This window comes from Fundulus heteroclitus, unplaced genomic scaffold (genome assembly GCF_011125445.2).
Source record: "Fundulus heteroclitus isolate FHET01 unplaced genomic scaffold, MU-UCD_Fhet_4.1 scaffold_64, whole genome shotgun sequence".
Lineage (NCBI taxonomy): Eukaryota > Metazoa > Chordata > Actinopteri > Cyprinodontiformes > Fundulidae > Fundulus > Fundulus heteroclitus.
This window is the reverse complement of record NW_023397077.1, coordinates 1382933-1397063: the sequence shown is the minus strand read 5'-3', so window position 1 is coordinate 1397063 and position 14131 is coordinate 1382933. Positions and strand designations below refer to the sequence as shown.

Here is a 14131-nt window from a genome sequence, read left to right as displayed (position 1 = left end):
CCTCCAACTCAGGATCCAGACAAGGAAGCAGAACCTTAGTTTAATACACCCCTCTGTGGCCAAAACAAAAAACTGATGTAAAAATAGCAAATCATACAAATGTCGTAAAAAGACTCAACTTGAAACAAAAAAATAAAACAATTAAATGTAGGTATTAAATATCAGGTCTCTCCATCCAAATACTTTGTTAGTTAATGAATTAATTTCTGATAATCACATTGATTGATTTTGTCTCACAGAAACCTGGCTACAAGAGGACTACATTGGTATAAATGAGTCAACTATTCAAATTTCCACGTTCCCAGAACTACAGGACGAGGAGAAGGAGTAGCAACATTCAGTTTGATTTAATAATTAGTTCCAGACCAATTAATAACTCAAATTCTTTTGAATATTTAACTCTTAGTTTCCCTCATCCAAACTGCAAAGCAATGAAACCTATTCTGTTTGTTGTTTTGTATTGTCTACCAGGCCCTTACTTCAGTTTTTAGATCAGTTCTCATATTTATCTGATTTAGTGTTAAACACTGACTAGGTTACTACCGTGGGGGACTTTAACATTCATGTCTACACTGAATGTGATAACCTTAACGAAGACTTTAAAAACTATCCTAGAGTCAATTGGTTTTGTGTTGTGTAAATGTGCATAAACTGATGCATTCCTGCCTTCATACTTTGGATCTTGTGCTGACATATGACATTGATTGCAGAGAATTAACAGAATTTCCTCACAATCCTGTCTGACCATTTTTTAATAATCCTTGATTTCAATTTAACTGAGTACTCCAACCCCAAAAGATAAGCTAGATAAGATGAGATAGGCTTTATTGATTTCACAGTGGAGAAATTCACTTGTCACACATCAGTTCAATAATGAAAAGGTGCCAAAAGGAGGAAAAGGTACAGGGTATAAACAGTGTGTCCACATGTATACAGTGGATCAAAAAATAAAAATAAAAATACAAAGGAAATAAAGCAGAGAAAGAAAGAAGGTTTCATTATGGTACATTTTTATCAGATGCTGCTGTATCAAACTTTATAGTCTGTTCCCTTTCAATTTCCTCAGTATCACAGAAATGCCCAGCAGATGGCAGCAATGTTGTTTCATCCCCTTCACAAATTGATCCTTTTGTTCATGGCTTTATTTCCTCGTAGCGTTTTGCATTACACAATGTACCCCATAGATAAAGATGCCCCGCAATCACTATCACGCCGCATAAATTACGCCCACCATCTTGGGGCAGTCGATCTGAGAACAGCACAAGGATACCAGAGGTGGATTAAGATAAGATAGTCTTTATTGATCTCACAATGGAGAAATTCACTCATCACATCGGTTCATACAAGAAGGTGCAGAGCAGGGAAGGTGCATTCAGTTATTACACAGCCTTCTCAGGATTTCTCACCAACTTGTCTGTAAAATGACACAATCATGTCATGCTGTTGCTTTATTTTTAATACTTTACTATAATAAAAAGGAGACGTTGTATTGTTGTTTTTTTACCTCGGTATTTTTTGATTGCAGAGAGCATCAAAGTCTTCATTGAGTTCTGAGTCATGTTCACTTAAACCTGATGGATATCAGTAAGTCATCTAACACTGTTTTCCAACAGATGTTTATTTAGAATCTTGTATTATTGATATGAAAAGATAACTCATTCTGCTGGACATGAAAATGGCTTCCTGAAAAGATGAGTGTGCATTATTATTCTGGTTAAATAGATTCTAATGTAAATGCTGTCGATGCGGGCTCTACTCTTTATATTCTCTATTACGTACCCCTTGAAAAGAGGGTAATTATTCATAGGAAGCTGGCTCCCTGGTATAAGTTAAATCAGGGATTGAAGAGCAATGTTAGCAAATTGGAGAGAAAATGGCACTCTACACGTCTAAAGGAATCTTAATCTGGAACAAGAGTCTACTGTTGTATTAAAAAGATTGTTCCCAGAGTTAATGCAGCATGTTTTTCATCACTAATAAAGAATAAAAATAATCCTAGGTTTCTCTTTAGTACAGTTGCCAAACTTACACAGAGTCATAGCTCTGTTGATCCATCCTTTCCATTAGCTCTCAGAAGTAATGACTTTATGGGATTCTTCATCAATAAAACTGATTCTATTAAAAATAAAATCATTGGCATCCTCCCAAACATGATTACCTCGCCCTCAGTAAGTGAGGCTGCGTTGGAGGAATCTTTAGAACTTGTTCAGTGTTTGGACTGTTTAGACGCAGTAGAGCTTTCTGAGACATGTAGAATTTTAGCTTCATCTAAAACTTCAACTTGTATGTGGACGACTCGCGGCCGGGGGTGGGGGGTGGGGGGGGGGGGGTGGGGGGGTGGGGGGGGGGTGGGGGGGGGGGATGGGGGGGGTCTTTGTCTGTTCGAGCAAAAGCAACAACAACCGCGTGTTAACGGGGTTTTTTTTTTTTTTTTTTTTGAATGTTACCGAGGCGGTACCGTGAGTTTAGCGAGCAAAAGATAGCGCTGCGGGAAACCCTGGGATATATACCACAGGCTTTTAAGGTAACTGTTAAACCTTTATTTAAGAAACCCTCTCTTGATCAAGATGACTATAAATTACAGACTAATATCTAATCTTTTCCTATCTAAAATTCTTGAAAAAGTAGTTGCTAATCAAGTATGTGAACATCTATAAAGTAATGACCTATTTGAAGACTTCCAGTCAGGCTTCAGAGTTCATCGTAGCACTAAAAGAGCTCTGGTGAAGGTCACTAATGATATTCTCATGGCCTTGTATCTGTACTTGTCCTGTTAGATGTCAGTGCTGCATTTAATACAGTTGATCATAATACTATCCTAGAAATCCTTGAACATACTTTAGGATTTAAGGGAAAAGCATTAGAATGGTTTTAGTCTTATCTGTCTGACAGAATCTTAATCTTAATAATAAATCTTCAAACTCCAGGGTCACTTGTGGAGTACCACAGGGTTCAGTCCTTGGACCAATTCTCTTTACTATATATATGCTTCCGATGGGTAAAATTATCAGACAGCAGCGGATTAATTTCAACTGTTATGCTGATGACACTCAGCTATATTTATCCATAAATCCTGACAAATATAATCAATTACTTCTACTACAGGCATGTCTTGATGACATCAAAACCTGGATGACTTTAAGTCATCCAGTATGGCTACACTATTTCTGACATTAAGACAACAATTCTTCTTGCCACATTGCCAGACAGGACCCAAAAAACTGTGTAACTTTAAATTTTATGCTTTTAAATTCTGACAAGACAAAAGTTGTCACCTTTGGACCAGTGTCCTCCAAGTGTTCTGCCCACCAACACACGATGTCCAGAGTCGAGGTCAGCAGCACACCACCCCCACTATAAACAATGTTGGTACTGCACTGCTTCCCCCTCCTGAGATGCCGGATGGCAGACCAGAAGCACCTTGAAGCCACACGGAAGTCTTTCTCCATGTTCTCTCCAAACTCTTCCCATGCCTGAATGTTTGCCTTAAGCCGGGCGTACACTGTACGAGTTTTTCAGTCGTGGTACTTATATACATCTCAAACTGTGCGAGGGAACCGCGGGGTTTAAAAGTTCACCGCTCACGATCTGTGTGGCGCGACGCTCGGACGAGACCGGACTGCTCACACTGTACGTCGTGTCCCCTCTGGGACCGCTCGCTGTGGGGACAGAGGCAGGCGAGCGACGGTGGGTGACAGGGACCCAGAGCAGGGGTTCGAGCCCAGCTCTGGCGAAGCCCGCAGGAGGCACCGGGCGTCAGGGGAACGGAGGGGAGAGAGGAGGGACGAGACGCACCGGCGGCCGCGCGGCACGGCAGGTCGCCCGGCCCGCCCCCCCAACAAGCGGAGGAGTGCCGAAACAGGCAGCAAGCGCGTTGCGGACCGCGGAGGAGTGCCGAAACAGGCGGCCAGCGCGTTGCGGACCGCGGAGGAATGCCAAAACAGGCAGCAAGCGCGTTGCGGACCGCGGAGGAGTGCCGAAACAGGCAGCAAGCGCGTTGCGGACCGCGGAGGAGTGCCGAAACAGGCAGCAAGCGCGTTGCGGACCGCGGAGGAGTGCCGAAACAGGCAGCAAGCGCGTTGCGGACCGCGGAGGAGTGCCGAAACAGGCGGCCAGCGCGTTGCGCGGACCAGACGGCTCGCCCTCCCCAACACCGGCCGGAGGTTGCTTCAGGGACGCCCGCTTCCCTCCCTCCGCTGGCGGGGACGGAGAGGAGGGGAGGGCACCCCCTCGTAGCTCTGCTTGAACAGCAGGATGCGCTCACGAAAACCTCACGACAGCCGACTGAATTTCAAACATGTTTGATTTTCACCGATCGTCCGATTCCTGATCTGGAGGTAGTCGTGAGAAGCCAGTCCCCCCTCCTCCCCCCCCTCTACGATCAAGCTGAAATTCGGCCGATTCAAAAAATGCTCGCACGACTGAAGAATCGGCCCGAAAAGGGGAAAAACTCGTACAGTGTACGCCCGGCTTTAGCGACCAGCCACTTGGACAGCCGGTACCCATCCGCTGCTTCCACAGGCCAAGAAAGCCCGACAGGACTCCTTCAGCTGGACAGCTTTCCTCATCACTGGTGTCCACCAGCGCGTTCGAGGGTTGCCAACGCGACATGCACCGACAACCTTGCAGCCACAGCTCTGACTAGCCACCTCGACAAAAAAAGCACAGAACATTGTCCACTCAGACTCAATGTCCCCCACCTCCCTCGGAACGTGTTCAAAGTTCTCATGGACGTGGGAGTTAAAGCTCCGTCCCACAGGGGACTCTACCAGATGTTCCCAGCAAACCCTCACAATATGTTTGGGCCTGTCAGGTCTGACCGGCTTCCTCCCCCACCATTGGAGCCAACTCACCACCAGGTAGTGGTCGGTGGAAAAGCTCTGCCTCTCTCTTTACCCGAATGTCCAAGACATGTGGCCACAGGTCAGATGAAACAACAACAAAGTCGATCATTGAACTACGGTGTCAAAATAATTGGTATCAGCCTTAGAAAACCTGTATTGGTCCATCTCTACTAGAAACTAAGTATTATGCCGGTCGGCTCGCCGCACAGTTTTCTTTGTTAAGTTTAGCATGATCCAATCAACAACTTTAGAACTTTCTCATTCTTTGCGCTTCTTTTTGCCTGTTTCCGTCTTCCTCCATAACTGATAACCGCATTGGGCATCCATGTATCAGCAAGGTAGGTCATCATTAGCGTAAACCATTTGGAACTGTGTACTGGATAGTTATACATAATTTAAAGCCTTAAGGGAGATCATTTCCCTCGACTAATTTTAGGAATCTAGATCCTCAAATTATTCGATGAATTGTAACAGCCCTAACGGATTCTATCATTCATGTTGATAGTTCTTGTTTCCATTTGTGCTCAAAAGAAGAGACGATTTTTACAAAGTTTAATGAAGACCTCAAATAAAAACATCTCACCATTTCTTTTTCTCTTGTTCCTTTTTCTTGAAGTTTTCCAGTTTTTTCATGCCCCTGACATTCTGGAACTTTAGTGTTTCCTCAGTCTCCCATGTGTTATGGATGTGAGCCCAGTTCTTCCACTTAATGAAATATTGGACCTCGCCAGTCTCTTTATTTGGGTCGAAGTTACCATTGGGGTCCCCATCTGCTTCTACAGCATATACAGTGGTTGTACTCCCTGTTGCTAAAAATCAAAATATTAAAAAGGTCACATAAGACAGACATACTTTACTGTCATTTAACTGCACATTCACAATGTACATTTGTACACAAGGGGACATATCTAGTAGTTTAGCATCCTTACTGTGATTATTGTTTCATTTCAAAAGGTAAGAAGGATAGACATGCATTAGACTGCTCAGCAATTTGAATCAACCTTAAGTTTGGAAAAAAAAAATCAAGCCCCCCAACTAATATTCAATATTTATAATCAGTCTTTAAATTACACAATTTTCCTCCTATCACTTATGACTAAGTAAGAATATGATGTGGTTCTTACCTCTTTTTCTTCCTATCCTGCAGTCCATTACTCTTTCAATTGTTTCAAACTCTTCTTCTTCAGGCATTGGAACATCTTCACCCAAAACCTCCACCAAATCATCAGAATCTGTATTCATTTCTTCATCCTCCTTATAACTAATGTTGACCGTGGCCTGCCGCCGTGGCCCTGCAGATGCAACTTTTGTGTAGCTATTTTCGTCCTCAGAAGAACACTTGTGGGATTTCTTTTTCTGAATGTTACTTTTTGTTCCATTTCGAGAATTCATCCTAAAAATCAGAGATAGAAAAGTAGGTTTCACTAAAGTTGATCTCATCAAGAATCATTACCAGTTTTATTTCACCTTCTACATAAACTGATTTGTACAATTATAATATTTATAATTATTTAACATTAACAGATATTTAAAAGAAGAAAACTGGTCAATTTATTTTATTTCAAAGGCCGTTTCTAATACTTAATATATGGCCAAATTTTTCGGTAAAGCACATTTGGTTTGGCATGCATGTGTTTTAGTTTGCCTGAACATCTGCAAGATGTTTATGTGTGGAATTGAATAATAAAATGCTGCATTTTGTTGTAGAATTTTGAAAAGTAGCACCAAAACAAAACGGACAACTTCAAGTGGTCACTTAAGTCTGCTAATTAGGAAGAAACTTTTTTATTTTAGCTACAGTGCTGATGGAGATAGAAAGTTTGACCAAAGATGTATAGCAGATTTTATCAACAGCAATAAGGTACATAGCTTTCTCTGCACCTAGAACTTGTTTGACACAATGTCAAGCCAAATAACACCAGACTGGTACTAGAGAAAAAAAAATAAAAATCAGATAAAGTCTACAACCAGATCGCCGTCAACTGAACTAGCCCAAAATACTGCTAAGCAAATTATTTGCGTTATAAAAATCCTTCAATTCTAAACTGGCCATATTTTTAAGTTCTAGAAGATATTATAATCCAATTCCTTTCACAAATAAGGAATGCACCGATGTGATATTTGCCCCCCCCCCCCCCCTTCCGTCCCTCCAAAAAAAACAGGCACAAATACAAACAACATGGAAATAAACAGTGTAAAATATTGGCCCAGTTTTACCTATCAGACAGATACCAATGTGTTAAAACTTGACCAACATCGCCCGATTCCAGTGTTAATGCTGCTATATTGCTCATCCCTATGAAAAATATAAAAATGACTAGAAATCCAAATTTGCATTGAATACATTATAAAAGTACACTATACAGGTTAAAGATTATTCAGGATGGGTTTTGCACAATCTAACATCTGTTCACAGTGCACAGACAATAGTCCTTACAATTATATTCAGGCACTATGGTTATGTACACCTGTTCAGAGGTTCTGGGTACTGATATGCAAGGACTTGTCAAAGTGCCTGAGTTATAAGATTTCACCGTCCCCCTCAGTTTGCTTGCTGGGTAACTTTGATGAAAGCAGTTTGGGGAAAAAAAATACGTTTGCATGGATTTCACTGCCTTATGTATCGCAAAGAAAACTATCCTCATGAATTGGAAAAGCAAAAAAAAAAATCTTAGTATCAATCAGTATAGAGATCATTGGATCATATTTGTCTTGAGACAGCATCTGCATCAGTTTGAGCTCTCTGTGCTTCTTTGATTGGCTCCAACACTTAATGGGGGTGAGGGACTGTGGGATGTGTCCTGTAGGGCATGGAGGCTGCTTCAGGGTGGTGCCTGAGTCTTGGGGCTCTGGCGGGTGCCCAGAGTGGGCTGTCTGGTGGGTCCGGCCCCAGAGTCTGTGGCCTCCACCGGTGTCGGGCTTGGGGGGCCTCAGGGTGACCCTCGGCAGCTGCTTGCGATGGTCTTGGGGGGTTGTGCATCGGCGGACGTGGGTTACTGACTTGGCAGCTGTGCTGCCGCTGGGTGGGTCTAGGGTGGGTCTGGGTCTCTGAGTTCCTGGGGTGTGTCGTCCTTGGGCGGGTGTACTGGCAGGGCCTCTGGGGCTTGGGTTCTGTGGAGTATGTCGCTGGGGGTTTAGGCCGGTGTATGCCCGGATGTCTGGATGTTTGGAGGGCTCCTTGTCTGATTCCATATGCGGGAAGCAGGGGTCTGCATGGTTTGGGCGGGCTGGTGGGTTGGGGGTGGTACCGTCGGTCCTGGTTTGCGGTTGGCTCTCAGACTCTTTACTGATACGACCAATCACAGCCATAGCTTTATATGTTCAGTCACATGCAGTGTCGAAAGAATTCCTCGGCCAAAAAATATAAAATAAATAAATAAATAACATGGCCGCTGCTACAGCATTCATTTGCTAGTGTGCTTTCTTCTGTTTTAAAAAGAACCATTCACCGCTGTCTCTGCTTGACAGCAACTCGCCATGTTGAATTATATTGTGAGATGGTGACAGCAGAAGTCTGATTAGCCTTTTTTTACATCACTTCCACAGTTTCTCTGATTTACTGTGCGCCTGTTAACCCCACCCCAGAAAAAGCTCTCTGTTGGAGCAGTTCCAGACAAACTTCAGTCGTATCAAAGAGAGGCAAAAGTTAATCTGGCTGGTCAGGCTAGTGCAAAACCAGCACTACTCCTTATGGTGTTAGGAGTAGAGCTGGTTAGCGGAGGATTTACATATTATCCTTATCCAAAAGATGCAGTCAGGAGCAGTGGAGTGGTGAAGCCACTAGCGAAGCAATCTGTGTGGTTAGAGCAATGCGATTGGTCCGATCTGTATGAAGCGAGAGCAAAGAAGAACTTTGGGGACTTTTGCAGAAGTTCAAATATCACAATTTTTCCTTCAATTCACATCACGTTAACCAATCAGGGACTGCCTGTTATTGTAAAAGATGGTGAAGGAACACAGGGGAGACAAAGCTTTTTCCTATAACAATGGAAGATATTGTTTAAGCCACTGTAAGAAGATGTGAGTGATCTTTTCCAACACTGGGCTCTAAAACAAAAAACACTGAGCAAACTACCTCCCAGTGAGGTGTTTTTTTTTTTATTTTTTTTATTGATTATAATTAAATTTGTGTAGATTCTCAGTCAGTCCAGACATGATAATCCTGGGTGCTTAAAAAGAAGGTAACGGGATTCTGCTATTGTTTCTCAAAGTCGCTTCACCTCTCATCTAAAAGCCATCTTCAGCTCCGGAACATGGGTTAAATTGAGTCTTGACCCAATTGTTGTTGTATGGACAGATACACTCATCTTCAATCACAGTGGAAATCTGCAACTTTTTCATGGTTACCTTTGGTCTCTGTCCTGCCTCTGATTAATGCCCTCCTTCCCTGGCCTGAGAGTTTTGATGGGCAGCAAATAGTTGGCAGGTTTGTTCTGGTACCATGTGCTTTCCATTTGAAGATGATGGATTTGATGATCCTCTGGGTAACATCAAAGACTGATATATTTTCATAACTCTGACTTGTATTTCTCAACAACTCTGTTCCTCACGTGTTTGGAGATCTCCTTTGTCTTAATGGAGTGATGATATTTGCTTAGTGGTGTTTGACCCTTTGAGGCGTTTCAGAAAGGTGTGTTAATGCTGACAGATCAGGTGACAGATTGCACACAGGTCGTCTTCATACACACACACTAGGGCTGCAACTATTGCTTATTTTAATAATCGATGAATCTGTCGATTATTTTTACGATTAATTGGATGAAAATAAGAAAAGTTTATTTCCACTTCTTTTTTGTAAAATAGAACATCTGGACTGACATAAGTGCACACAAAACAAGTTGCTACTTAGGTGTTCTGGTACAATATTTTGTAATTTTTTTGCTTCAAATAAAGAAGTTTATGTTGACGAGATTGTAATCCAATCATTTAATAGTCAATGTTGTCAATATGAACAGCGAGTTAACGCAACAAAAGTGAAGCTGTAAAACTGGGGAGTCAAATGCAGTTTGATCGAACCTCACCCTTCTGGGTGTTAGATATTTTATACTTTATTACTTCAGAGAGTTTTACATTTTTGAGGGTTTCCTTTTGGTATACTTATGTCTTGTTTTTCTGTGTTTTTATTTTGGGTCCGCCGCTTATCATTCTGGGTGTCTCACCCAAATTTCATTATAGTTACTTAACAACAATAAAGACTCTTGATCCTTGAAAAGTTAGTTTAGAGCCCTTTTACTCAAATTTTGTTAGTAAATTAAAACTTAATCAACAAAATATCACCAGAATAAAATTCTATGCCGATTAAGAGGGCTTGTTTATGATCCATAATCCAATCAGCGTCCATCTTAATACTGTTTCCGATTATCTCATGATCTTACTGTGCATGCATGTGGTGGGCTGTAAGCATAACCCCCACCTGTGGACGTGGGGACCTCATGCCACCCTCATGTAGTCTGTTTCTGATCGCATCAGCAGACACATGCACATTTTTGGCCTGCTGGTGGTCATTTTACAGGGCTCTGGCAGTGCTCCTCCTCTTCCTCCTTGCACAAAGACGGAGGTGGCGGTACTGCCCTCCTACGGCCTCCTATGCTGGCAGACAGAAAACCTTCTTGCCACAGCTCGCATTGATCAGTGTTGTGCCATCCTGGATGATCTGCACTACATGACCCACTTGTGTGGGTTGTAGACTCCGTCTCATGCTACCACTAGACTGAAAGCACCGCCAGCATTTAAAAGTGACCAAAACATCAGCCAGAGAGCATAGGAACTGAGAAGTGGTCTGTGGTCTCCACCTTGAGACATATATACATATATATACATATATACATATATATATATATATACATATATATATATATACATATATACATATATACATATATATATACACATATATATACATATATACACATATATATACATATATACACATATATATACACACACACACACACACACACACACACACACACACACATACATATATATATATATATATATATATTAGGGTTGTCAAAAGTATCGACACTAAAATGTTGTATCCGGATACAATACTCATTTTCAAAAGTGTCGATGCCGCGGGGTGGGGTGTTTTTTCCAAGTCCCCCAGAAGCTGGGGACTTGGCAAAAAAATCTGCAAACAGCAAAGCAAATTCAGGTCAGTGCTACCACCAGTGGCACCTAAACAGTCATTCATCTAGAGTGCAGAATAGAGGAAAATGCACTTTCTGAACACTGTGTGATTGAATAATTCTGTGCACTTTTCAGTTTCAGACTTTTTTGTAACAGGTGCAGCTGCTGAGAATACAGCATTTATTTTTGTTTGTTAACTGGTTTGGCTAGTGTCAATGTGTTGTAAAGCATAGCCATGGAAGGAACACTTCTTTTTAATCAGGCCTGCTTAATATTGTGCACAGCATACAACCTCAAAATATTGTTATTATTGTTTACTGTATTTATTTATTTGTATTTTATTTATTAATAAAAATATTTCTGTTATATTTTGGGGTCTTTGTTTTTATCCTTGTGGTATCGAAAATGGTATTGAGTATCGAATATTTTCCTGAGTATCGGTATCGAGTTGAAAATTTTTAGTATCGTGACAACCCTAATATATATATATATATATATATATATATATATATATATATATATATATATATATATATATATATATATATATATATATATATTATTTTATTTAGAAACCCCCAGCGGTGTATGTTAACAGCCTGCCCAAAGAGTCCTCTTTGTATTTAAAATATATTGTAGATGTTCTACCTTACTTATTGAACAATACAACAACAATTTACCCTGTGCAGCTACATCTAGCCTGATGTTTAACGGTGACACCACCCTGGAGGGGGGCATTGGGGGGGCTAGAAATGGGAAACATGTTCTATTGATGAAGATTCTCATCAGTGTTTCACTCCTAGATGAAGCCATTTAAGGAGCTTCTATTGCCATTAACTCTTATTTTCTTTAACATAAAGTACTCCTGGACAAATTATTCCGTGGATTGTTTTTTTTGCATGATTAAAAAAATAAAAAAACATTTCTCCACATATCTGCAGGTGTGGAAGACTATGGTGAAATACTGTGACCTAACACACAGATAATTAGCTAAGTATTGGGTCATTAAATGACCCAAGCACTTAACTGGATGGAGGATATTGGGGTGTTACATGTGGTCTTAATAGTCCTAAAAGTATGATTATCATCACTACACTTTAGCTGAACCCAAGTTGGGCTTTTGGATGAGAAGTGAAACATCCTCAAGAAAAAAATAGAAAAAGGCCAGTTGCCTTTTATTTAAGGCCTTAGGATAGTCATGAATAAGGTTGTTTGATATACCAATACTAATATGGTAACGGGGTACAGTGGCATTAAAAATGGTACTATATTGCATTTGGAAGGTGGCGGTACTTGCAGCGGTACAGACGGCACGCGCAAGCAAGCGCGCAAGCAAGAAAGGAGAGAGAGAGAGAGAGAGATAGACACAGAGAGAGAAAGAGACACTGCGAAAGCAAAAGGGCAAGAGACATTGTTGCCAAAACAGCGACTGTGTCGCTAGATTTGCCAAGTTTTCAGACCCCTCTAGCAACCATTTCTTTCAGAAATGCGACTAGTGACAAATCTAGCGACTTTTCTCTGTGTTGTTGGAGATTTAGGCGACGTGTAAAAGCATTGATCGGTCGGCAGTTTACGGTTTTTAGCGAGCAGTCAGTGCTACTGCAAGCCCTACCACTCCCACGTTCCAAGCACTAAAATTAGTGCTTCGTCCTGACTGCTACCTGCAGCCCGCATGCTGAAGATGCAAGGAGGAGGAGACCCGTACCACTGCGTCTCCACATTACAAATGAATCACACGTGCAAAGCTGCCGCTTATCCAGCCCTGGTCTACAAAGCGGGATGTTAATATATATATATTTTTAACTGAACCATTGTTGCAAGACGCGATGACGTCACACAAAGTAAAAGAAAAAGACACAGTGTTATTCACAAACCCAAAATCCATTTAAGGCCAGTTTGAAAATCACAATAGAAATAACGAAAAGGTTTGGCATGATAGCTGAGATGCTAACAATATGCCTTCATGGCCTGCACCAGCAAACCTTTGTGGAAAACCCTTTCCTTCTATTCGCAGCAATCATTCATTGACAACAATCCACTTACTTGGTTGGAGGTTTTCTGCTATTAAATTTGAGACTGGGCTCATAGTCTGATGCAGTTTCATTACTGTTTTCCTCTTCCGATGAATCTGATCCAGAATCACTCCCAGAAGCAGAGCCTGATTCAGAGTCAGAGGAGACTGAATTGCCTCTCCTTTTGGATCCACTTGTGTCAGATTCGTCACTACTTGAAGAGTCCTGAAAATCAAAATGACACAAACGTAACCATGTGAAGTGTGCAAAGCCCTCCTGCAACTTTAATTGGAATTGTGCTTTGGTAAGAATATATGAAGATTGGGCTTTTCAGCTACAAACATGCTAGTTGGTTCTGCTTTCAAACAAAAGCATGAATATGTAGAAAAAGACCTCACAGGAGGATTTGTGATGCATCCAATAGCCCTTGGAAACTTGGAGTGCATGACATCATAGACTCTTTGAAATACTACAACCTGATGACCTATAGTAAAAGATATGAAAATATGTAATCATTGGGTCTTTTATCTGGGGTAGATTCTCTGTCATCCACGACATGACAATCCAGTGTAATGATCCGAAGCATATGATCATGGTTTCACAGACATATTTCAGACAAAAATCAAACTTCTTCCATGGGCATCTTCTGTCCCCAGAACTAAGTACTATAGAACAATTGTAGGTCGAACTAAAGAGATGCGAGCATAAGAGGACCCCATACCAGAGGCTCCAGATACAGCTGCTGTAAGAGAAAAGCAGAAGCTAGAAAATAAACAGGATGTTCTCTATTTAACGGGTGCACTCTTTGACAGGGTAACAACATGAGACCAGATCAACAAAGAGCCGAGATTGAACAGAACTGAAGAAATGTGGTAGAATTAAACCATTACATAACAAATGTGTCCCGTGGCTAGATAACTGAAAGCTGACAGCAGTCTCCCTGAGCATGAACTAGGGCTGTCATAAACGATTATTTTAGTAATCGATTATTCTGACGATCAATAGAGTAATCAGATACAAAAATTTGCACATTGTGCAGATTTTTTACATAATTACTTAAGATCATTTCATGAGTAATAAAAATAAAGGAAAAAAATACGAATCCACAGCTAAAAAGTTCTAAGATTAAATGTTAAAATCTCA

General features: G+C 41.2%; 1 protein-coding gene across 3 annotated transcripts in view; it reads right to left on the bottom strand.

Annotated features, from left to right (window-relative positions):
- chd1 (chromodomain helicase DNA binding protein 1) overlaps positions 1 to 14131 on the bottom strand; it is a 103278-nt gene that overhangs the window by 71136 nt on the left and 18011 nt on the right. For all 3 annotated transcript variants that reach the window (XM_036133591.1, XM_036133592.1, XM_036133590.1), the window contains exons 5-7: positions 13020 to 13213; positions 5969 to 6237; positions 5428 to 5653 (exon numbers count right to left, since the gene is read on the bottom strand). In XM_036133591.1, the coding sequence (XP_035989484.1) occupies positions 5428 to 5653; positions 5969 to 6237; positions 13020 to 13213 (689 nt within the window). The remainder of the gene's footprint in view (positions 1 to 5427; positions 5654 to 5968; positions 6238 to 13019; positions 13214 to 14131) is intronic.